At 39.6% G+C, this 27,143-nt stretch overlaps 1 protein-coding gene across 6 annotated transcripts in view; it reads left to right on the top strand.

Annotated features, from left to right (window-relative positions):
• Positions 1 to 9,510: 9,510 nt before the first annotated feature.
• LOC117378592 (receptor-type tyrosine-protein phosphatase U-like) overlaps positions 9,511 to 27,143 on the top strand; it is a 406,105-nt gene continuing 388,472 nt past the window's right edge. For 5 of the 6 annotated variants that reach the window (XM_033975221.2, XM_055225579.1, XM_033975219.2 and 2 more), the window contains exon 1: positions 9,517 to 9,654. In XM_033975221.2, coding sequence (XP_033831112.1) covers positions 9,585 to 9,654 — 70 coding nt within the window. In that variant the 5' untranslated portion in view covers positions 9,517 to 9,584. Of the gene's footprint in view, positions 9,655 to 27,143 lie in introns of all 6 variants that reach the window. The other variant, XM_055225577.1, reaches the window with a different exon arrangement.

Here is a 27,143-nt window from a genome sequence, read left to right as displayed (position 1 = left end):
GGGGGACAGGGACATGCAGATGAGAATAAAGCGATGTGCCGCGCTACTTAAAATGAGATTGGTTTTTCATTTTGTGTTTTCAGTGTTTTTATATGTGCTTGGTGAATCATACAATGGCTGGGATTTGCAGTACAATGTGTCACAGCCTGTTCATGAGTGTGATTTTATGATGAGGCATGAAAGTAAAGGTGAATTGGGAAATAAAATAACACAATTAAACACATTTAGAAATAATAACTGTAAACCTGCCTACTTATTACTGACATAAATAAGAAAAAAATGAATTGCAAGATTATATTTTAGTGTTTAAAGCCACAGTATGTAACTTTTAGCCAGAAGTAGATATATTCTGCATCCATACTGAGCGGCGTCTCCATAAACCTGCCTCCTCCAGCTTGTGTCCATGGAAATGTTGCTCCTTTTGTTATAATAATCCACTGTATGTCATTAAATGCATGGAAAATGTATGGGTTTATCTTTCTATTTCTATTGAAACAGATGAAGTGGCACCTCCAGAAAATTATGTACTGTACCTTTAAGCGAACTAGGCATTTCATGTGTAAAAATACCCAAATTTGTATGGAATTTGCAGGATATAAATCTGGATAATGAGCTGTGCGTTGGTATTTATCGAAACATGTTTTGCATTTCGAGTGAGTTTAGGTATATGCAGCTAGAATAAATAAAGTAGTAGTTTAAAGTAGACATGGCAGTTATACTTCACTGCAGCATGGCCGTATCTATTGGTTTTAAAAAGGACTGTGAACTGTACACTGTAACCGCACACATTACCATAGCAATTGTGCCACAAATAAACATGCTGAGTTCATGCAACAGCAGGTGGCTACAGGTTAGCTTGTTCATTTTTGTATGTTAATGTGTAGGATTGACTGAGCGGATGGGGAGCCAATTACTCACATCACCGTTTGAAGCCAGGTCTAAGTGGACTGACCACACTGTAGGAATCAAACATTTTCTCTTTCACATAAGCTTCTACCCACGTGCCCATGGATGCAGGTGCCGCTGGTAAAATGAACGGAAATGGGGTTAGCAAACGGCTAGTAGTTGTGACATAAAAACAGATTTAGATGTAAGAAATTAGCACATAAGAAAAATACTTTTTACTACTTGTACCGGTGTTAAGGCAGTTAAGACAAGTCCATTTATAGAGAATGGTTCATACACAAACTCATTCAAAGTGCTTTACAGAATGAGAAAGATAATAATCAACAACATTCCAGGATGAGGGCAGGAATCAAGCTAATTATACAATTTGGAATTTACTATAAGCTGATGGCTCTGTAGCAAAAGATGAAGTTTAAATCTGTCAACTGGACAAACTGCAGGAGTGAAGATGTTTCACTGCTCATCCAAGTCGCTTCTTCAGTTCTGGTCAGATTACTGCTGGACACTGCCTTATATCTGTCTGAGGGGAGGAGCTAACTACACTGAAACTGTAAACATCTATTGTCTCCAGTCCCAGCTCAAACTGCCCTATTCATCCTGTAACGACCCTGTTATTGTTCTTTTTGTTTTGGGTCTGAGGATGGGGTCATAGATGGGGGATAGATGATGTCTAAGGAAGGTTAAAGGAAGGATTATTTTTCCTAACAAAAAAAAACTTCTTTAACTCCTCTTTCAAACCATTTCTTTTCTCTGGCTCAGATCTGAACCTCAGTATCTTCAAAGGAGTGGTCTGTGTCTTTGAGATGGAGATGTACAGCAGACTGAGGCCCTGAGGAGCTCTCACGCCGGTGTTGGTACATTGTCTTATGAAGTGACTGTTTAGTTTCTCCAGTGTAACTGCACTACAGTGAATGGAACAGACCACATGCTTTGTTTATGGCTCGGGGTTTTGTCCTTTGGGTGGATCAGTTTTTGTCTTAAAGTGTTTGTAGGTTTGAAAAAGACATTTGGCTCTGTGCTCAACAGTAGCCGACTCTCATCAGAGAGAGAGAGTCGGCTCAACCATATCTGCTGCAATGTAGCATCTTTGAGGTTTTTGACAAGATCCACCAAAATCAATAAATCCTGACAGATCAGGCTGTGGACAGGGAGCTGGATGTCACTGACAATGTGTAAACACTTTACAAATGTGAGGAAAACTTCACCACCTTCTGTGTAATAAAGGTATGGTATGTCTTTGTCTGTCAAGGCTAATGCTAATGCTAATTTGGGAGTTTAATAAATATTTAAACAACCCCACTGACTGAAATTATCCAAAAAATAATTAATTATTTAAAATTATTGGGATGTCCTTACAGAAACTTTTATGTGGTTATGTTACATTTAACGTTTTAATAGAATTTAGCATTAGCACACAAAGTTCTTTCTTAAAAGCAGAAGCATTCTTTGGTAACGTTTTCCTGACATTTCTAAGGTGCTTAACATGTTGTCAGTGACATCCAGCTCCTGCCTCATCGGCTTTGATTGATTTTAGTGTAGCTTGGCAAAATCTCATACTGATATTACACTGGAAATAGTCAGTCTGACTGTCAGTCGGAACTCGCTGGCTACTGTTAGCTAAATGGCCAATTAGACATAGATGCCATCCCAGGAAACCCTAAATAAATAAAAAAAAGAACATCTCACACAAGGGCAACACAGGTTTGTTTGGCTGAAAGACAGAGCTGATTATTTTAACACTGGATTTAAGAAGCAACTGTTCAGTTACACTTTTTCACATCCTGGAATGTGACCGGGCTCCTGTACGAGCAGTGTCTGACGCTGGAGCTGAGAGTACTCGTGTGGAGGGGTGAAGTGATGCCCTTTTGTAGGCACACAATGGTACCACCAACCTACTACACGGGCAAAGTACTATCATCTTCACCTGAAAAGTGAAGATGATAGTACAAAATTACAAAATTCCTGATCTTGTAAAATATGTTACATTAACTATACTATTTAAAGCTTCCATAAACGTGTTACCGAGTAAGCTGCAAGTTTTGTTTACAGCCAAAGAGAGAACATACAATCTTAGAGAATATGAGAAATTCAAATTGCCTAAAGTTAGAACTACTTGAAAAAGTTTCTGTGTATCGGTATGTGGTGTTAAACTTTGGAACAGTCTGGATATACACATCAAGCAATGCCATAGTATCAGTACGTTCAAGCATCGATATAAAAATATGATCTGGTCGCAGTATCTAGAGGAAGAGTCTTAATATAATTTCAGTAATCTTGTAATGCTGGCTTTGTATCTACCATTTCTTTACCATTGTTGGTATCTGTTGTCCATTACCATTGTTGGTATTTGTTGTCCATTACCATTGTTGTATTTTGCTGTCCATTACTATTGTCGTATTTATTGTTCATTACTATTACTGTATTGCTGTTCATTACCATTGTTGGTATTTACTGTCCGTTACCATTGTTGGTATTAATAACTTTCCTTACCATTGTTGGCACCTTATCCAATATGATGTAACACTTAAGTTGCATGAGACTAACTCATAGTCCCCAATGTAATCATGTAATACAATCATGAAAAGGAAGTAAAGTATGCTAAAGTTAAGAAATAATAGCAGAGGGGGTGGGATTAAATAAGTTTTCTTCTTCCCACTCCTTTTTGGGCAATCGGAGATAATCTTTTTTTGTGTGTGTGTGTGTTTTGCTGTCTGTTTTTGTTTATTTTTCCTTGTCTCTTGTATCATGTGTTGATTGACATCGATTGTGGCTGCCTAGGCTATGCAAGAGAAAAGATGTCCATTTGACCAAGACAAAAAAAAAAAAAAAAAGTTACACAGTGAACCTTTAAAACAATCGCCCCCCCAGTTCTGTATCCAAAACATCCAAGAGATGTAACACAAAAACAACATCTCTATTACTGTTAACCTCAAACTGCTGATCGCTGAAAATAAGAACACAGTGACGAGAGAGATGTGCGCTCAGCGGAAAGCTTCGTCTGCAGCCTTCATCTGCCTCTCCACTCGGATTAAATCATTGTGAACCCAACAAAAACCTCCACAGCAGTCTGCTAGTATCAAGAGGAGCAGGGCCATGTGCAACCAAGAAGAAAATCAAGCTCCAAAAACAAAATGGAACGTGCCTTTGATAAAAGAAAGAGAAAGAGACTTGAATTACTGCTAAAAAGGGATTTGTAAAATGCAATTTGACATACAAATAAAATAACTCTGCGCATCAGAAAAAATTTGGCTTCTTGAACTATAAAAAGTCAGTGCTTCTTAGGAATTGTATTTTAAGGGATTTAGATTTTTAACAGATTCAGAATGCTGAAAATGTACTGTAGATGGTTATTAAAGGGCCCATGTTACGCTATTTTCTGACAACACAACACAAAAACCCTGCAACCTCTGTTCCACCTTGTGATGTCACGTGGTAATACAGGAAGTGCTCCACTGTGTGTTAAACTCCACACCTTCACTGGAATCATTTGGATGATTTCAGCCCTGGAATTACCAATGTCTGCTGAACTAAAGGTAAAAGGTAGTTGTTGACTTGAAAACAGCAACTTCATGACATCACAAGGTGGAACAGAGCATTCTGAGCTTTGGAGATGTAGACAGATTAATAATGCAGGGTTATTCAAATGTTTTAGACTCATTTAACATATTTAGATTTTCTCAAAGCTGTGTTGGATCTGAAGTGGTTGTTGTCCAATTTTTTTTTTTTTTTACATGTGGAATATTATTTTTCTCAACTGTTCACCCAGACACATGAAGAGTGAAAGATGCTTGTAAATCTATTCAAACAATCTACTCTGCACCGTATTCATCTTCAGTCAGTCATTTGAAATAGGCTCTTAAAGTGGCAGTATCCTCTTTTTTTTCCCTGGAGATCGTCAGGAACAAGTGACAAGTATTAATGAGCAACACGAATCTCATCCATCTCTATTCCTCCTCTTCTGCCACTGCACTGTGAGGACCAAAAGCTGCAGATCACTTCATAATCACATAATCACATCCCTAGTTACATTACACGGACAAAAAAAAACAGGCGAATAAATACGGCCATATGAACTGTTATATAAGACGACATATAAGCACTTTACAAGCAGGCTTTTAGCATATACAAACTTATTAAGTCCGAAGGCCACATGCAATCACCATGACCAGTATATTTCAAAAATTACCTTGAATAATTACAGCAAATGAGACTAGCATTAAATTCAACGCATAGTTTTCCAATATTACTTCAAGGCAACTCAGGTTTGTAAATTAAAATTACATGAGGCATTGATCAGGTTAGAAATTCATTCAAGGCCAGTTCCTGTTTTTTTTTTTTTTTTTTTTTTACATGTATTTGAACAAAATTTGGCTTGGCCCAGAAGAAATATATATTAGGCAGCTCCTGAGGTTAAAATATGTCAGCTGCGTACTGTCTGCATACAAAAATCAAGTATTTTACTGTCCGATAATCAGAAAGTGGCTGGTTAGCATGCTAGTAGTTGTTTATTGCTTTACAGTGATGGCAATACTCTAAAAAGCTCAAAGTTGGTAGTCCGGTCCCAGCTCCAACCAGTGTGTACATACACTGCTTGGTCAAAAAAAAGTCATCACCAAAAAAAAAAAAAAAAAAAAAAAAAAGGTCACACACTCTTATATTTGGTTGTTCCGCCTTTAGCTTTAATTACGTCACACATTCGCTGTGGCATTGCTTCGATTTCGCTTCTGCAATGTCACAAGATTTATTTCCATCTCGTGTTGCATTAATTTTTCACCAAGATGTTGCATTGATGCTGGTCGAGTCTGATGATGCACAAAGCTTCTCCAGCACATCCCAAAGATTCTCAATGGGGTTAAGGTCTGGACTCTGTGGTGGACAATCCATGTGTGAAAATGATGTCTCATGCTCCTGATCCACTCTGTCACAATTTGAGCCCGATGAATCCTGACATTGTCATCTTGGAATATGCCCAAAATCCCATTGTCATCCTTGTCATTCAGTATATTCAGGTGTCAGCTGACCTCATTCTTTGAGCACAGACTGTTGCTGAACCTAGACCGGACCAACTGCAGCAACCCCAACATATTTGCTTAGTGAAATCCAGGTGGTGACTTTTTTTTTTGGCCAAGCAGTGTAAAAAACTCCCTAGAGTCTCTTGTCCTAGTCAGTTGCACAAAGCACAACCCAGAAACTGAACACCACACACATGCACAAGAATATAAACTTACTTACAAATAAATGGAAACTTTTTTATAGCGCTTTTCCACCTTCAAGATACCCAAAGCTTTTTACATCAAGGGACCATTCACATCACTGTACACAGACACCAGGGGTAAGGTGGGTTCATTATTTTCTCTGAGACACAACAAAAGCATTCATCTGTGGGAGCTGGAATCACACCGTTAACTTGTGGGTTAGTGGGTATGACCTCTGTACCATTGATGTTTATGTCGAGAGTGGGATTTGAACCGCCAACCTTCGGATCAGTGGACAAACTCTACCAACTGAGCTACTGTCACTGATACATAACAACAGCAACGTACAAAGTTTGACTATGTTTTGCATGTTGTTAGAATAAGCCATGTGTACTATCTGTTCTGTTAAAACCAACATGTTTCCATTATGACACATTCCTAAATGCAAAAAAATAATACCAATGGAGAAACAAATGTGTAAATTGTTCCCGCTGACAGCTGTTTAAATTTGATGTTTAGAAAATACTGAATGCTGCAGAGCAATTATGTTCAAATCAGGAACGCCAGTTATTACAAATTATCTGTAATAATAATTGTGTTTGGTGCAACCCTTCGGTATTTTCCTCGCCAGCTGACAGTCACAAAAGCTCGGCTTGCTTGTCTCCATCCCTGAAATGTTACACAGTAGGGCGTTAATGTTGTCTCTCTCCGTTGTTACAAGCAGGTATGCCACCAGGCCAAGTTACAGGTCAGATCTGTGGAGAGGCGCTAACAGTACAAATCCATATGATGCTGCTTTCTGATCTGTTCTAATGTTGTTTCCTCATCACAAACAGACCTGGAGTTTTGTTTCATTCACACATGTTTAACACACAAACCCTGAATATTTAGGGTTATTCTCTCAAACAGAAAACACTCTGTTCCACCTTGTGATGTCACAGGAAGTGCAGTCCCTGGTCAGGTTACAAACAATTAAATATATCTAAGTATCCGTTCATTTAAAATCAAACCATATATTATCCCATTCTTTCTTTTAAAAACATCACACTCCACATTTTCACATTTAAAAGTACTCAAATATTAAGTCAAAAATTACCATATAAGTTACGCCATGCAAATCAGTGCTGTCAGAGCTGACTCCCTAAAAGGACTTTTCTAATCTTATAAGAGAAATCCTTCAGGTCAGAGGAGAGTTTCAGTCTGGAGTTTGTTCTATTCTTTAATGCTCTTGTATGAGAAGGCTGTGCAAAGGCTGAGCTACATCTGGGGAGTATGCAGTTATTGTGACTTATGGATCTTGATGTTCTGGTGGACCTGGATGTTCTGGATGTTCTGGTGGCCCTTGATGTTCTTGTGGACCTGGATGTTCTCGTCTTCTGCTCAGAGTAAAGCTGGACAAATCTCTTGAGTGGTGAAGGTGCATCATTGTTTAAAATTCTATGTATTAATTGCACACCCAAATTTTAAATATCATACACCTTCACTGGAATCATTTGGACAATTTCAGCCCTGGAATTGCAAATCTACTAAACCAAAGGTAAAAGAAGCTGTTATCTTAAAAACAAAAAAAAAAACAAAAAACAAAACAAAAACAACACTTCATGATGAACAGTTTACAGTGTAGCAGGCTTAAAATGTGTTGAGTAAAATATTGTAATGCCATTTTAAATAATGCTGCAGGCCCTGCCCACATCTCATAGCTGTGATGTTTCTCCTGTAGTACATTCCACTGACTGATCATGACTCAAAAATATCCACCCTCTTACGCATAAACATGACTCAAACCCACGGTCAAAGAAATTACCTGCTTTAGAAGATCTGAAGTCAGGTTTGTATTTCAAGTACTCATTTTTCAGCTTCTTATGTAAATGGGCTTAGCCTTTTTACTTTAAATCCAGTGAAAAGAAAAAAAAAGGTAAATATTTTCCACCAGTAATCTGTAAACAGCCAGAAAAAGGGACAGTAGACAATTTACAAGAAAAAAGAAACATATTCAGATAAGTTAAAATGAGGTACAAAGCAGGTTGATCTAACACTGAGTTAAATTCCTGACTCAGAGTTATCAAACTCAGACCAGGACAACTCAGAGTCCCCCACTTCAGAGCACAGGTTTGAATGACAGTTAGACCACTCAAAGACTGTTCACTCTGAGTTTAACTGAGGAGAAAAGCCTCGATCGATGGATCAAGGAAAAGAGGATTTACCATGGCAACGGTAAACCAGAGGAGGAGTCCATCTTAGACGGGCACGAAGTCATGTGACTGTGGACATGTGAAATTCAGGTTTGATATTATGTTAAGACATGAGCATGACTTTAATGAATAATTAATATGATGCATTAAAACACAAAAGGTATATTTTTTACACTTGGACTTTTGTACTTCATTAAACTTTAAAACTTTTATATAATTTTACAGATATACAGATGCACATATTACACTAAAATGTCTGATATATTTGAGCATTTGCAGTGTAGTAACATAAACTGCACTTTTACACATGACTTTAAATACATTTATGAAATTAAGCCAACAATTAACTAAATTAACTGATCCATTTTCTTGTTTTAAAATGATAAACCAAACTATCAACGTTATCATAAGGACTGAGTTATGTTATATTATAAATGACAAATTGGAATAAAATCAATAAACGTAGAAAATAAATTCACTTAAAGTTAAATTTAAAGTTAAACAGCTAAACTTAAACTTAACTGTTCCTATATTTCTGTGAATGGGGAAGTGAAGTGTCCAATCAGAGCTCAGAGAATTAAACCTGTTCTGGACCAGGTCAGGTTCACAGAGAGCGTTACCATGGTGACTGACTCTGGGTTTAGGTTCACTCTCTTCTTGAATCAGGGCCACTGACTTCGACTTTTATGTATTTTTTTTTACTTTATTAAACATAAAAGTCACAGCCCACATACATGAGACTCACCTGCTAACCACAGCTCTACTAAACATCACGCATAACTGAACTGCAGCTACATTTTAATCACAGTTACATGTTGTCTTGACTATTACACTGCCTTTCCTTTACGCACTGACATCACTCATCCGTACGCTCCAACATCGCGCTTCATGCCTCCTTTTCATCCTCTTCCTCCGCTTTTGTCCGCATGGGGGCGCCGCAGACCCGCTTTCCCCGGCTCCTCGCTCGCTTGACAGTGCAAAAAAAGTAGCATGAGAGAAGCGAGGAGGGACGCGGAGAGGAGGGGGCTCGCTTCTCCAACACCGCTGCTCAGATGCTCCCGGTGCGGGCTTTGGCGGGGAGCACGAAGACACTGTGCGCTCGCGGCTCCGGGGGATTACGCGCTCCATGGAACAAGTGCGACCACAACTTACCAGCTGCACTTCTCTGTCCGCTTCTCTCGCCCTTATCCGTGCAAAACACTCACCTACATCTCACCGGACTTTCCCTACACTCTCGGATTTTGGTGACAATTCCTAAACGTTCCTGGACTTACTAACTTCGGATGCCAAGATGCGCGCGCTCGCCTTGCTCCTGATGCTGACCGTCCAGATCCACGCGGACAGTATGGAAAATCCAACAGGTAAAAGAACTAACACGGAGCTTTTGTGTGTGTGTGTGTGTGTGTGTGTTTGTGTGTGTGGTTTTACGCATCTGTGCTGTGGAGTTGCGAAGTTGTAAAGTTGCGTGGCTGTGTTTTACGCGTGGAGATGTTTGCGCGCGTGGGGGTAGATGCTGTTTTATCACTCGTTTAGTGTTTTAATTGCAAAAAAAAGTTGTGTTTCGCTGATATTCCCGTTAATGGCGCCAGTTTAAACGTTCGATCCTTTGTTTTATGCAAAGTAGCTCTTGGTTTTGAATGAAGCAGTGCGAGAATTCATGCTCTGTGGTGATTTCTCTGTCTATCCGAGTCTTAACGCCTTTACTACATTGTTGTTGTTGTTTTGTTTTGTTTTTTTTGCTATATAAATGCTTCTAGTCATGCACATATTGTTAAATTGTGTGCACCAGCTTTTGAAAGTCAGATAAACTTGATTTATTTAGCTAGAACCAACTTAAAAACAGCCATTTGTGGATTAAAACCTTCATGCAACACATTTCAAATCATTTTCATTATTGTTTTATGTCAAATTTAACTCATATTAGCAGCTTAGACAAGAGTTTATGCACATGTTTAGGCTATTGATCAAACATCTTATCACTTATTCATTGTCCTGATGTTGAACTGGCACTTTTGGCTGTTCCTACACTCTCTTTGAACGCTGGTATAAATCAACTCTTGGCACTCACAGATGATTTAGTCACGTCAATGTTCCGGCCCATATAACAGCTTTGACAGTTTAGCTAAATATCCAGGGCCCGGACTTTGAAAGTGCTCCCACCGCTGTGAAAAGGGAAGCTAAGGAGGATCCACGACTTCAACCTTCTCTGTTTTGCCTGTGGCGTTGGTTTGACTGTAAGGGGAGGCGCTGGCTGGGTGTCTTGTCTTTTGAGGAATAGCGGATCAAAGCTGCGTGGTAGAGTTACATATGCTCGGACTTACTTGAGTAACTTTTAGATGAGGGGGAAGGCGGTGCCGCGCAATCGCAAACAAATCGAAATCGCAGTTTGAGTGGACACATTAGCAAATCGCAAAGGCTGCAGTTTTTGAAGTGCTATGAAGTGTTATTTCTTTCACGAACGATGAAATATCCACGAACCATGTCCATCTTGTGTTAGTTTGACAGCTCATATTTCAGTTTTCTTGTCAATTTTTCAGGTTTTAAATGTGAAATTTGAACAGAATCCTTTATAAAAGTGAAAACTGCAAATCTGATTGCAATGTCAGTGTTGTTGAGGTAGGATAATAACTAGGGCTGTGCAGTACTACTTAATATATCGCTAAAGTAGGTATAATGATCATATTGGGTATCGCAACTATCGATATCGCGCCAAACTATCGATATCGCGCCAAACTGAATTTATCACAATAACGCAAGCTTCTCACGCTGACAGAAATGCAACGTGTTTTTTGTATTTATTTTTATTTACAGTTTTTATGCATTATTTTCCTCATTAAGTCCAAAAGTTTAGCCTTGATTTATCTCACTTTATCAGCTTCACTACTAAATTAAGACATGTACGTTTTTGATTTTAATGTAAGTGAAGTTATTTAATCCAAATGCATGTTAAAATATCTTTATACAATCGATATTGAAGTACTTGAGCAGGCACGATTTGAAAAATATCACATTTTTTGGTCAAATATTGCACATTTTACTAGATTTGTGATGTGTTTTTTAATAATGAGATTCTGTTCAAAGTTCACAGTTTTAACAGATCCAAAAGAACTGACCAAAAGACTGAAATTTGTACTGACAGGTTAATACAAGAATCACATGTGTGCACAGATCAAACCTACAGAGTTTGCAGTTTTTAGGCAGAATAACACAGGAGAGTTTGACGTCTGTGCAAACTTGAAAAACTGCAGCCTTTGCGATTTTCTCATTGTGATTTCAGTAAAAGCGTGTTGTTTGGAGCGAAGTTTTGACTTTTGAGGTGTTGATTGGTGGAGAAATTTCTGTTTTAAATGGCACAAAAAGTGTCTTGTCGTTGGGACATTGCTGTTGAAAGTCATTACTGTTTGTCCCTATTAAAAAATCTAAGTGAAAATAGCCTGGGCTTAGTTAGCACGATGTTATACTTAGATACTTTGATAGGGACGCACGGATCTAATAACAGGACCAGATATTGGCACCGCTCTTAAAACATTTGCTGGATTGGATATCGGCTTCGAAATATCGGTTCAAGTGATATCCAGATTGGGCGTATCATTTGATGTAATTGATTTAACATATGCTCAGAAAGTCTCAGTGTTTGAATGTGTTTTTATACAGTTGTTCTGCAGTTATTGTCGATAAATAAAGGCTACATAACATATTTGGATCAGTTTGGGCTTATTTTATTTTTGTTTGAAGGAAATGCTGTTGATATCGAGTATCGGCAGATTCTTAAAGACACAGTATCGAAATTTGTATAAGTGAAAAAGCTGGACCAGTGCATCCCGACTTATAAAACTAAATCCATTTCTTTTATGCAATGTCTTTATTATATCAAAGTGTAGCCTTTAGCTTTCTAATTCCACATCCAATTTGCTAACTGTGCAGTTTTGACTCCTACAAACATCAACTCCCAAATAAATACACACAATTTGGATTTGAACGTTATTTTTCCACACAAAAAATGCGCCGTTGGACACCATTCCAAAATAGCACGCTTTCCTCCTCCCCCTTTAGCTACTGTCATGGCCCTTTCCAAAGTAAAAGTGTCACTTGTGAAAAATACCACTGCGGAGTTGTGATATAAATACCACCCGGATATCACTTTCACAGGCGGACTGCAGCAGTTGGTGAGTCGACGCACACATGGTCACCTCTGCACTCCAGGAGACACACAACACACACAGCTCAGGAACACACACTGACGGACACATGGAGAACGAGAGGGGGGGAGAACGAGAGGGGGGAGGAGAGAGAAAGAGAGACACGGAGAGGGTGAGGGAAACACACTGACGGACACATGGAGAAAGAGAGGGGGAGAGGAGAGGGAGAAAGAGAGACATGGAGAGGGTGAGGGAAACACACTGACGGACACATGGAGAACGAGAGAGGGGGAGAGAGGAGGGGGAGGAGAGGGAGAAAGAGAGGAGGGGGAGGAGAGAGAAAGAGAGACATGGAGAGGGTGAGGGAAACACACTGACGGACACATGGTGAACGAGAGAGGGGGAAAGAGAGGAGGGAGGAGAGGGAGAAAGAGAGACATGGAGAGGGTGAGGGAAACACACACTGACGGACACATGGAGAACGAGAGAGGGGGAGAAAGAGAGGAGGGGAGGAGAGAGAAAGAGAGGAGAGAGAGAAAGAGAGACACGGAGAGGGTGAGGGAAACACACACTGACGGACACATGGAGAATGAGAGAGGGGGAAAGAGAGGGGGGAGGAGAGGGAGAAAGAGAGACATGGACAGGGTGAGGGAAACACACACTGACGGACACATGGAGAATGAGAGGGAGAAAGAGAGGGGGGAGGAGAGGGAGAAAGAGAGGAGGGGGAGGAGAGAGAAAGAGACATGGAGAGGGGGAGGGAAACACACACTGACGGACACATGGAGAACGAGAGAGGGGGAGAAAGAGAGGAGGGGAGGAGAGAGAAAGAGAGGAGAGAGAGAAAGAGAGACACGGAGAGGGTGAGGGAAACACACACTGACGGACACATGGAGAATGAGAGAGGGGGAAAGAGAGGGGGGAGGAGAGGGAGAAAGAGAGGAGGGGGAGGAGAGAGAAAGAGACATGGAGAGGGTGAGGGAAACACACACTGACGGACACATGGTGAACGAGAGAGGGGAAAGAGAGGAGGGGGAGGAGAGAGAAAGAGAGGAGGGGGAGGAGACGTAGAAAAGAGAAAGAGAGACATGGAAAGGGTGAGGGAAACACACTGACGGACACATGGTGAATGAGAGAGGGGGAAAGAGAGGAGGGGAGGAGAAAGAAAGAGGAGGGGGAGGAGAGGTGGAAAAGAGAAAGAGAGACATGGACAGGGTGAGGGAAGCACACACTGACGGACACATGGAGAACCAGAGAGAGGGAGAAAGACAGGAGGGGAGGAGAGAGAAAAATAGGAGGGGGAGGAGAGAGAAAGAGAGGAAGGGAGGAGAGGTAGAAAAGAGACAGAGACACATGGAGAGGGTGAGGGAAACACACACTGACGGGCACATGGTGAAAGAGAGGAGGGGGAGAAGAGCTAGAAGAGAGAAAGAGGATTGGAGGAGAGGTAGAAGAGGGGGGAAGAGGTAGAAGAGAGAAAGAGAGACATGGAGAGAATGAGGGAAACACTGACGGACACATGGTGCAAGGGAGAGAGAGAAAGAGAGGAGGGGGAGGAGATATAAAAGAGAGAACGAGAACAGGGGGAGGAAAGGTAGAAGAGAGAAAGAGAGACATGAAGAAAGTGAGGGAAACACACTGATAGACACGGTGCACGGGAGAGAGAGAAAGAGAGGAGAGGTAGAAGAGAGAAAGAGAGGGGGGAAGAGAGGTCGAAGAGAGAAAGAAAGAGGGGAAAGAGAGGTAAAAGAGAGAAAGAGGGAGGAGAGGTAGAAGAGAGAAAGAAAGAGGGGGAGGAGAGGTAAAAGAGAGAAAGAGAGAGGGGGAGGAGAGATAGAAGAGAGAAAGCAAGACATGGAGAGAGTGAGGGAGAAAGAGAGAGGCAGAGAAGGAGAGATTAAGAAAGAGAAAAGGACAGAGTTGGGGAAATAGAGTGAGAGATAGAGAGAGAAGAATGCAAACTAAAGTAAACTATGATTCCAAACTATTTTAAGTGTTACTTTTATGAAACTTAAAGCAATCTAAAAATAGTACAGTTCATATACACCGAGAAAGAAAGGAGATAATGAGAGGAAATACGAGAGATGTAGAAGGGAGAGTGTGAAAGAGACGTTTAGACGGAATGAAAGAGAGGGAGAGGAGGAGAGGGGAGGGGGAAATGAAAGTAAGGGAACGTGAGGAAGATGAAAGAGGGCAACAGAGAGGAAGGGAATGATAAAATGACATTGATTTTTAATTGAAAGAGAAAGGGAGAGAGAGGAAATTACGCAGAGAGAGAGAATGCAAGAGAGAGAAAGATGAGAGATGAAAGTGAGGAAATGTGAGAAAGTTAAGAGAAAGGCGAGAGAGGGAGAGATAGAAGGAGATTGATTTTTAATTGAGAGAAAAGAAGAGAGGAAATGAAGAGAGAGAGAAAGATAGAGCGTGTGTGAGAGAGATAGAGAGCGAAAGAGGGAGAGATAGAATGACATTGATTTTTAATTGAGAGAGAAAGGAAGAGAAGAAGTGACAGACGTGAGAGACGTGAGAGTGTATGTGAGAGGGAGGGAGAGATAGAAAGAGATTGACTTTTAATTGAGAGAGAAAAGGAGCGTGCGGTAATGACAGAAAGAGAGAGGGAGAGAGAAGAAAAGGGAGAAGGATAGATTTTGATTGGCTGTCAGTGGACCAACAGACGAGAAGAGAACGTTCTGGGTCGCCTCAACAGCTGGTGTCAACTGTCCAACGCATTTGTTAGAAGTCAGGAAAAGTAGGACAGGATCCCCGTGTCCTGAGATGGAGACGCGTCCAGGGAGTTTAAACGCTTCTCTTGCAATGTCAGCTTTGATTGTCGATGCAGTTTGTTGTTTGAATTTGTAAATGATTTAAAAAATGCAGAGACTTTTTTATTTCTTTTCAGCAATTGTCAGATTTCAAAAGATTGACACTACGAATGTGCTGAATGATTTCCGTATGTGGACGGAGCTGAAGCAGAGCAAAGAGTTAGAGATGGATCGATATATCGGTTGGCTGATATTTGGACTTTTTAACGTATCGGCTATATCCAGCATAGACCGATATTTTGTTGTGGTCAGTCTGCTTCCTAAAAATTCCACACAAATCTTTATATTAAGACATTATTTAAGACGTGGCTGTACAAAAACATAACTTAACACTGCTCTTTTTATAGGTTTGTGGTTAAAAAATGGCTTGGGGACAAGTTTGCAGTAAATTTAAATTACATAATTTGGGGAAAATAATCAAAATCGACCCAACATATTGGCCCAAAAATACTACTAGAGCTTATCGGTCGTTGGTTGCTCTGAATTTTTATCGGTAACTGTTCCTAGGTGCAAAAGGAAGTAACACAATCCAGATGGTAGATGGATAAATGGATAAATAATTTTAATTAAATCATTTTTTAACTTATACTCCGGAAAATATGGTAAATGTAAGGGATACAAGTTTACACATGATAATAAAATGAAGAAGTGTACAGTAAAAACTAAACAACGACAAAAGGAAGCTCAAACAAGTTCAAAACTGATGCAAAATAAATTACAAAAACCGCTAGCGACCTCCAAACAGAGATCCACACGTTAACAACTAGCAATGCGACACACCATCGGTCATGAAAAACCCCAAATATTGTCACGTTTTTCCATTCAATATATTCACAAACTCCTCTTTTTTTTACATTGAAATAAAGTGTAAAAGCTGCTAATTCATATTTTAATTTGGAAGATTTGTCTGGTTTTAATTCACAGTTTGAAACACCGACAGCTGGATTCTTTCTAATTGAGTGATCGACAGGTTTGAAGATCCGCCCCCTCGGTTTACAGAGAATTAAACAGTCCGGCCCGGAGGCTTCATTTGTCTAAATAAAAGATGGAGGAGTTGAACGTAAGCATGCTTTGGAGAGAGTGTGGGCGAAGGCATTTTGGTATTACATAAGTCGTCTAACATCAGATAGACGGCAGTAGACATCTGTGAGGGCACATGTGGTTTCTTGATGGAAAGTTAGATTAGAGTTGTGTTTCATGTGATGTATTTTGGGGTCTACGCACATATTTGTATCTCATATTTCTCATAACACTCTGTTCTGTTGTCATTAGGCCTGTCATGATAGTTTAGTTACTATATCGACTTATCGTTCAGTTTATGCAGCTTGGTTTTTTTGAGGATCAATATTTATACATTTGTCCCTCACTATAACATGGTTCACCTTTCGTGGCCTCGCTGTTTCACGGATTTTTTTGGTGCAACTTTGCGTGCTTTTTTACAGTATATGAACGTGCATTGTGTTGTGCGTCCTGATTGGCTGTTGGACTGTAGACCATTGTCCATCAGTCTCCTTCGTGCCGTGTCTCCTGTACAGTACAGAATGTGTTCAGACAAATTTACATAAACGTTGGATCGCAGTGTGACTCTGAAGTGCTGTATGTTTGCAATTTGTTTTCTCCCCGACAAAACCCACAATGTCGATGAAACGTTCTGCACCGACAAAGACGCCTACGAAGGTTTGAACTTTGAGAGAGTTTAAACAAGAGAGAAATGTGAGAAAATGTTAACGCCTGTGTGAGAAAAGTGTATAAAGTGTGTGGTGAGGGGTTTTACAGCTACAAAACATATGGAATAATTGTAAATAATAAAGCTGATACTTCGCAGATTTCGTCTATTGCGGGTTATTTTTAGAACGTAAGCCGCACGATAAACAAGGGACCACTGTACTGCTAAATTTTTGGTTATTTTTAGCTAAATGATAAGATTTAATCTGTAAAAAGTTGCATTAATAACTTGACTATGACTCATTACAGATGCAAACTAAGTACTAAAGTGTTTCATTGTGCTGTTTATTTACTGCAGCTTATGATTTATAACAGTATTGTTCATTTAGAATAGTGTTTGTGGTTTAAACAGGCTCTTGGGTTGTTATGTCAGGGGCATAAATTTGTTTCAATATTACCTTTTATCGTCTGTATTAACTTATAACAATATATCGAACTTCAAACTGTCTACAGGCCTAGTTCTCATGAGATGTTCCTTCACATTCTCCCTGAACACCTCCTGTCTGTAAGTCCATACAGATTTGTTGCTTCTAACCTGTTCTGCCGTTATTTTGCCAATGGCATTGTGACATTCTATATTTAACTGTGTGATGCCATAATACTGCAACTAAAGTCGTTCCCATGGGTAAAGTGAACCGTTTAACCCAGTTTGGCCAAAGATGCTTGAAAGAAGGTTAAGGTATGCACTTTATTGTCTCCGGAGAGAAAGTTGTCCCCTGCATTTGACCCAACCTGTCAGGAGCAGCGCCACATCTCCAAATCTTGAGCTAGCCTCATCTCTGGACTGCGTCACTGGAAGATTTAAGCTATTGTGCACGATTTTGGGTTGGGAATTATCTGTAAAACTCACCCGGAAACATGCAGAACTGCTCGGGTGTTGAACCTGGAACCTTCTTGCTGTGAGGTGTGAGCGCTAGCTAGTCACTCAACCACCATGCTACAAAAATAAGTAAAGAAACGTTAACTTTTAGCTATAACAAAACAGATCTCTGCACATAAATTTGCTGCTGTATGTGTCTACTGAGGAGGCAGTGGCTCAGATGGTAGAGCACCACCAGATGCTTAAAATCCTTGCACTAAACACTTTCTTGCATAAATGTGACAACGATTTATACTGTGATGAGACAATGCAATCCATACGCCTTCTTACTTAGTGAACAAGTAATTCTAACTTTCTAACAACACTTTCAAAGATCAGATATTATGAGGCAAAAGGCGAGAGAGCGGTGAAAGGCGCGATTAGCAGATGAGTGATACTGTCAAAAGCAAAAATCGTAGGCCGACACCGAGCGGTCACACTTGACAGACGCTTCCATTGTTGACGCTGTAATCCTGTAAGATGCTTTTCCGGTGTTTTGACAGCATCCTTTTGTATTTTTCTCTCATTTTTTCCTTCAATTTTTTTGGGGCGTTTACATCAGTGTCGGGTACGTCACTGCTTTCAGACAAACTGCCACCAATGTTTTGCCGCGACCATCAAATCGTGTTTTCATGTTAGGTGGTTTTGAAGATTTAGATTTAGCGTGATATAGAAAATGGAAAGATAAAATAGGTTCTTTGTGCTTGTCGCATCAGACAGCCTGTGTGCCGGTTGTGCCCTGGGAGCCTAATTTTCTAATGTGATAACAAAATGGATAGAGCTTGAATTGCAGCCAGGATCTGTCTGGTTGTGGTTTTGTTCCAGAGAAAAATATATTTAGATGTTTTGTCTTGTTGTTGGAGATATTGAGGATATATTTGAAATGATATCGATATTAATGTGTTATCGGCTCCAACAGCAAGACAAGTATCGGATATCGGTATCGTCGGGAAAACAAAATCAGGAGAAGCATAATACATGAGGTGCGACAGGTCGTTTATTGATTGGATACAGTTTGGCATCAATAAAGCCCAGACAAAGGTGTGGTAGAAAGAAATAAGCCGAGGAGGCTAATGTTTCTGCTGCTGTGGTAGAAATCTGTAATATATTGTGAAAAAGGAAGAAGAAACTTATGAGAGATTTGCCTGTACCCAATTTTTTTTTTTAGCGAGATTGCATACAGATATATTATATAGGTCAAAAAAGACAGCTGTGTTCTGTTTGCATCGAATTATAAAGTTTTTTGTCTGTCAGATAATCAGGAAGTGCGCTGCTAGCATGCTAATTGCTAACCTTACTTGATGTAAACTCCTCTCTCATCTCTTGAAGCTGTGAAAAGCGCTTAAAAACTCACCAAAGGGAATAATTAGGATGCTCGGAATGCATGAGCTAAGTGAGGAATAACTTTGAAAAACTGAAAATCGTTTTAAAATGAACCAGCTCATTTTTTTTTAAGTCTGTATAAATCAGGGGCAGCAACTTTAAGCTTACATAGTTCATCCATGCATTTGTGAAAGTCCTATCGATAACCTTTTGTAACACCATTTAGAGTAGAATGATGAAACAAGAATATAGCATGATGTCACACGGGAAAAAGTAGCTCGCAGGCACTTTTCTAACACCTTAGTCAGTTGCCCAAGAACAAATGGCCCCACTGAAACTGCAGAAGCTTGCAAATAATAAATGTCTTCCCCCGTTTTGCCCATAAAGTAGTTTAAGAAATCAATATCTGTCCCAAACCATGAAGACATTAGGCCTCCTAGACAATGCTTTCTCTTTCTATACAGTAGCTTCTAACGGAATACAAACGTTCAGTTCTTTACAATCAAGTAAGGTGTGATAAAACCAAACATAACGTTGTGTGTGATTGACTCTTTTCCAGCTTTGTGACAGTTTTTGTGTTGGAAAGATGTACTCCAGTTGATGTCCTAATGTTGCATATCTCCAAAAAAGCGATGTCGATATCACCCATCTAGGCCTGTCACGAAAATTACTATATCGACTTATCGTTCAAAAGATGAAATAATAATTTTTGGGGATTATTATTTATCATGAGGACTTTTTCTTTGCACTAGTGGAAAAAGTTTGATTAATTATCTGCATTATGGTAAGATTTAAGCTGTACAGGGTTGAATTATGAACTTCTATGACTCATTATAGATGCAAGCTAACTACTTAAGTGTAGCATTCTGTTATTTATTCTGTTATATTGTACATTTAGAACTCTTTGTTCTTTCTTGGGGCCAGTTCTGCTTTATGTTTTGGTTTCACTGTTATCGTTTATCATCTATATTTATTTCAGCAAAATATCGCACTTTAAAATATGTTATTGTGACAGGCCTATACCCATCTACACTATGGAGGAAATTTGAGTAAAGAAATTCATAAAATGTGTATCTATGACAAGAAAATAATGTTGCAACATGGTTAAAGACATACTGCAACTTTTTGTCATATATAAGTATGTAAGCTTTGCCTGGAATGTTCCACAGCATTGCATTTAACTCATTTATTAATCACAGATGTTTTTATTTCTCAAAAATACAGTCAAAAACATATATTCTTAGTGCGGGTTCAGATCTGAGCTGTAACTTTTCCTGATGGCATCACATGCTTCTCTATATGGACAAGTTTAATGCCATACTGTGGAATATTGCCATGGGGACCTTGCTCCAGTTACACAGTGGACCGTTTTAAAGCAGAAAGTCAGTCTAGCTTATAATATGAGACTGTTAATATGGCAAAAAGATGGTAGCATGTGTTGTTTTAATCCACCAATTTAAAAATCCATGTTGTAAATTAGATTAAACAGCACAATTTCCTAATATAACACTTACAGGTTACGCAATTACATTACATTTTTACACTATCTATACTTAAATCATATTATAATTGAACTCAACAGGAACAACAGCAGTTGGGTGCAATTTATTAAGTAACACAACTTCCAAGGGGCTCAAAATGGAGGTGTGTATTCACATTGTATCTGCTAATGTGTAGTTGGCACGAGAAAAAATAGGTGTAATTAAGCGTGGAATGGATAAAAATGACCAGTTAGTGATGAGAAAGCATTTCGGAAATCACTGCATTATTAGCGAGGGAGCTTTTTCTCCATGTGTGAGTGGGTGGGTCAAGCTAGGAGCACGCTAGGCGGACGAATGGAAAAAGGGAGGAGGGAGAGCGAGATTCAATAAGGCATTTTACTTCTCCATACTCCAACAGTTTGATGACTTTTTGAAAAATCGTAATTGCTTGGACGGCCGTTTCGCTGGACTCTCTACTGGCAAAAGCAAACTTGTTAAGGTGCCTGAAGGAATGGGGTTTTTACTTTTACCATTAATCATAGCAGTTCCTTGTGGAAGTTCCCAAGCGTGGAAACTGTTCAAATCTTGGCAGTGTCCAAATATGAGAAAGGATTGAGTATCTGAAATCACATGCGAGAAATAAATTGCATCCTTACTTAGAAGAATTGGCCGTCAGTTTAAGGGTAGTGGACATAACAATTAAGCCCCGAGTTTAAAGGACTTTTTGGCATAGAGAAATGACTGTAAGACTTATGAGCATGTCGACAATATGTTTCGTGAATGCTAATGCTAATGCAATTTGGTAACTGCTGCAAATTGTATAAGTAGCAACTGTAGTTTACGATGTTCAATCTTCACTTTTCTCTTATCTGTGAGCAATACGACATTATTAAACTGACTTGTGATATAAACCGGTAACAATCTGCCAGTCTGAGGAGAAGTTATTGTCTTTTGTTTATCTCCTTGCTCATACTAATACTTATTCTCACCCATTTTTCTGATTGGTTAGTCTCTGTTGAGTGAGGTAATTAACAGGTGAATTAAACCAACCAGTGTAAGGTCTCAGAAGATGGCAATTATCAGTATTTTTGAAGGGTCAGATGTCCTTAAAATGGTGCTTTCTATAGGATCTCAAACCCATAAATGTGAACCAGAGTGTATTTTGTACGCAACTGCAACTTTTTCCAATCTTGCAAACTCCTCTTGTGTGTGTCTGTGTATAGCCAATTCAGCTTAAACTATGCTATTTTCTTTACATCAATATGTCAGTAATCCCATTGTGTCTTTCCCTGGTGCGATATCATCTCCTCTGCTCATCACCTTCCCCGTACCTACCTGTCAACACGCCGTCCTCCTTTTGCGAAGCAGCGCTCGAAACCCCCAGCCCCTGCCCATCTCCCGCCCCCTCGGCACCTCAAAATTGGCACCCGCCTCCCCTCACCAGGTGTTTCCAACATGTTTATCCTCTCCCTAAATACCAACAAATGATTGCGGCACAGATGGAGCCTTGCCAGTCGAACGCCACACTGCCTGTCAAGTCCTTCCCTCAACATGTTCAGACAATAAAGTTAATTTGCCCACCTCGAAATCCCACTAACATTGTCATTGAACGGCTGTATTTAATTCAACCAGAAGCTGCTGCTTTTGGTGATTGCTTCCCTCAGTGACTCATTTGATTGCTAACACAACCGTAGCGCCACTCTTCTGGGTTTTATTTTCAACAAGCTTTCTAATGATGCGCTAGATGGAAGGCATGGTGGAATCGGGCAGATTGTTGGGGAGAGTAGGCTAACATAGTAGCTAGCACAGAATAACTACTGGTGGAAAGTTGTTTTGGCATTTTGCTGGCTGCGAGGGATGGGTGGTGCAGCTAAATGAATGCATGTCTTGCCTGGCAGCATCAGTGTCCACCAGTTAGATAAGAATGTCAGATGGCATTTTGGCTGATTCCGCAGAACTGAGAGATAAGAGTAAATCATATTTTTTTACCTAGAGGTTATTGTAGACATTGTATTGTTAAAGGTCCTGTACCTGAATTCTATTTCTCAAAGTTTAAGTAAATACCCTCTATAACACATATGTCAAACTCAAGGCCCGTGAGCCAAATGTGTCCCGCCACGTCATTTTATGTGGCCCGAGGCAAAGAAAATTATGTTATGACTGTGTTAAAATGTCAGTTTATTAAGTGATACAGAGTTACAGAGTTACAATTATTGTTTCATATGTATGCAAATCCATATGCATTATTTGTAACTTGAATAAGTAATACATATAGAAACAGTTAATTAACAAGATTAAAAAGTAGTTGCATTTATTTTACAATTTTACATTTGGTTACATTTATCTTACAGTTACATCTAGCCCTTGGAGAGCAACCATTTTATTGATGTGGTCCTCTGTGAAAATGAACAAAAATAGACAGAAGGAACAAAAATATATAGAAGTTTGTCTGTCGTGGTTCAGCGTCATTGAAGGAATGAACTAAGTGGGTAGAGTTGGCGATGTTATGAGCTATGTGGGTTAACAAACTTGTTCTTTGCTTCAAATGTTGAAATTAAAGAATTACTTTTATATTTAAGGTATTTTAACGTATAATGTTCTTCAAATAAACTTCAGATTATAGAAAATATTTAGAGGGTTTTCTTGCTAGCAGCAGCCAACAGCTTTTAACTCGTTTAAGATGTGGCAGCCCATCATCAAAAATGTTCAAGGACTAAATCAACATAATCATTGCAACAGACACTGCATATTACTTCGGGTCATTAACAAGTAATTTGAGCGATAAACGCAGGAATGGTTACAGCGCAAAACAATGATGCCTAAACCACTAAAAGTATTTCAGCTTCCAACTCCTGATTAGATTTTATTCCCGGTGCAAGCATCAGCACACCATGCCAACACATCTTACACCAACCGCTACTGATTGTCCGGAATTGTCCAGAGCTGTGAGAGCGGCGCTATTGATCCTGCAGCCGAACCCTGTACCTGATTGCGCGGTAATGGTGCTGACAGCAGTATGTGTTTCTAAAATGTTGACGATCGTTTATAGCCCCAAAGTGTCTCCTAATTCCTCCACCATTTTGTAGACAGGACGTATCATCAACAAGACAGGGACACTTACGCTGTCAAATAAGCTTGCACTAAGCTATCCACCCAAAATGTCGGTTGTTTATGGAGGACAATTGTAGATTTTTTATTTTTTTTTAGTGCTATTTTCTTCTTCAGTAAACCCAGCAAGAGATTTTTGCGACAGATGCCCTTCCTGTCAAGAACCGGAAATGGACAATGTGGGTGAAGTTTCTGGTGGGAATCAAACTGGCTACCCTCTGGTTCATACAATTTTTAACCCACTACAGCTTTTGCATGTTCTTCTCTTGTCTATCTACACTTTGCTTCAGAAAATATCACGATAATTGACGAACCAATAAGCCTAAAGCAGGGTAATGTACTTATTTTCTTAAAAAAACGAAACCAACCAACCAAATCAGCCATAGACATTCTACAGCTCAAATCTTATGCTAATACGAAAAATAATGACAATTTACTCCACTAAGTGCAAAGAAAAAGCACACACAATAAATACTGAGCTCAAAATATATTGTCCCAGCTTTTATTTATGAACGATAAGTCTTTAAGAATTACTGTGACAACCTGGGATAAATTTTGAGCCAGACCAAGGACTAAACGGACGACACATTTCTACATTTTCTATAGAGATTGCATAGCGCACCATAAACTGTGAGATCCCGTATTATTCTTCACAATAATAACCACTTGGAGCTTGTTATGTTAATGGTATTCGCTCGTAAAGACAATATCGTTTAGTTTTGTTTCTTTCGTGCATACTTTACCACTTCTCCAGAGCTCAAAATAGGCCTATATGAAGGAACAGATACCGTATTAGCACAATAATTCCTTTGCTATCGGCTAGGATAGATTCACAGAACTATATCAGGGGATGAATCATGCAGCGTTCGAGCCAAAGTTCTGGATTTAGCATATGAATTTAAACAATTCAACTGTTATGATTTGTTTGGTATCAGTCCTGTTATATTGTTATTTCATGATGTGTCCTGCTTTTATCACCCTGATTTTTGTCTCATTGGCAGTACATTTGATTTCTCTTAGTTTTTTCCTATTTTGAGTGCTCATTGTCATCTGCTCCTTAATTCAGAGCCAGTCAGTTGAGGTGGCAGATGGTTTTGTGAAATCCAAACATTATGTGTGGGAGTTTTTTTGTTTTGTTTAGTTTTTTTCTTCCAGACAAAGTTCAGAGAAAAATCCATATATTTTTGGTGACGCCGGAACTGCGCAAATGATCTGAAGGCAAAACCCGGGCTATTTTGACTCACAATATAATTTTAAGACAAATTAGAGAGTGAATTTAATGTCACGGTGGTACAGTAGGTTAAAAATTCACCCACCAACCAACGGAAGGCTCACCAGTTCAAACCTTAACCAGTTATGTGCTGTTATCATAGCAGGAAGGCACTTTATCCATATTACGATCAACACTAGAGCAAGTTGCAGGCCAGATCTGTGGAAAGTGAGCTCACACATAGTCAGACGGCAGATTATGTAAAAAAATACTTCTTGGAATTAATAGATATAACAGATTTTAATGTCATACTGTGAAACAACCTAATAGGCATAGAACGATATTGAAATTTAGTGTCACGATTATCATGGCTAAAATAATTGCGATTAACGATTATATCACGATTATTATTAAAGTTGCAGACAGTTTAAAATGTTATGGATATGAATAATCAGAATTTTAATCTTATGAATGAAGTTCCATGTTTAAAGAACTGCTATAGTTTTGTACTTTATCATCAGTGAAAACAACTACGATCTAGAGGAGAATATTCTTAATGAGCAGGACCGTCAACGAAATTTGGAGGCCCGGGGCAACAAGTCTCACATGGGCCCCCCTCTAATACAAATTAATAGGAAGAGAGTCCAATTCCGGGCCCCTAAACCCCGGGACAACAGACCCCTTGTCTCCCCCCGTCCATTCTCCTGTGGATAAGTAGTTTTCTCTGCATATTCTGGTGATGTAATGATGATTATCTTTGTTGGATTTTATCATGATCATATAAAATGACCCAAGAACGATTATTGTCAACCCTTTCTATCACGATAAATGATATTATTGTTTATCGTCCCATCCCTACAACCTACTCAATGCAATAACATCTCAATGGAGACAATGTCAGTGCAGCTTTAAAGGTAGAGTAGGCAACTTTCTGGAGATGGCAAGTTAAAACGATACTTTAGAACATTCTCCATGGAAATAACTTTTATAATATACTGTGGAAGAACATAGCCAAAGGAAACAAGCAGGAGTAGACCATCCTCCAGGCCAAATAAGAGTCAGGTTTGTGGAGATGCAAGCCAGCTCACAGTACGGACGCATGCTTTTCTGTGCAAAAAACACAACCAAATTGAGAAAAAAGGCTTTTATTTTAGGCTATTTTTAAAAGTTACATACTGTGGCCTTAAATATACAATATAGAAGCTTTCTTCCTTCACGCATTTGCCTTGGTAGCATTCAGACTATTTCTAAGTGACAGGTCCCCCGTGTAGCCAATGACAGCTTTATGATTGATGCTATGGTTTCCACTGTGCCCCTTATTGAACAGCCCCAAATGCAACAACATATCTCCTCCTCTATAATGGCTTCTCGTCCATTATCCCTCCATTCTTGGCATATGTGGATCCACCTCTCCACCATTACCTCTGAGATTTGTCACTCCTGCTGACACAACCCGGGAATAATCTCCATGAATATTCCACCGCGGCTCCTGTTTACACTGCACGGCGGAACCAATTGTCTGACCTAGAGAACCCGCGGTTAGCTCCGTCTGCGGCAATGACAATCTGAGAGGTGACGAATGCTTTGCTAGCTCCGACCCTGCGTGCGCTAAAGGTTTGCCGGCCGCGAGGGTTGGCACTCCGCATTTGGTGACGGGGGGAGGGGTCAAAGTTGAAGCGGGTGGATGATTCTTGTAGTCATGCTGTCAGCGAATGTCACTATGGATGAGAATAAAATCTGCTAGCCAAAGTGAGGCGGTGAGATTTGCCAGAGAAGGGGCAGAAAGATGCAGAGCGCCAAAAGGGATTTCTGTTTTAAGGGCTTGGTTCAGAATATGGTCATGACCGTAAACTGGTGGAAGTGGTTAATTAAATGTGTTTTTTGCTTTCATAGCTTTGCAGTCTGTCATGACATTTCGTTTTTATCTGATTTCAATATGTTGTTGACAATTTTTCCTAATTATTTTAGTAGCATTAGAAAATGGCATTTAAAGGGACATATATCTTTTTCATGTGATAAAGTAAAATTTGTTTTGCCCCAGTGCATATGTGTTCTAAAAGCAGCTCTTAGAGTCAAAATAAAACCACTGTCTGCTGTTTGCATCTATTTATAAGTCATTTTTACTATCTGCAAACCAGGATGTAGCACAGGTAGATGGTTAGCATGCTAGTTGTTGTTAAGAT

Source organism: Periophthalmus magnuspinnatus, chromosome 11 (genome assembly GCF_009829125.3).
Source record: "Periophthalmus magnuspinnatus isolate fPerMag1 chromosome 11, fPerMag1.2.pri, whole genome shotgun sequence".
In the NCBI taxonomy this organism is placed as follows: Eukaryota; Metazoa; Chordata; class Actinopteri; order Gobiiformes; family Gobiidae; genus Periophthalmus; species Periophthalmus magnuspinnatus.
The sequence above is the reverse complement of the archived record's forward strand: the minus strand, read 5'-3'. Positions and strand labels throughout refer to the sequence as shown.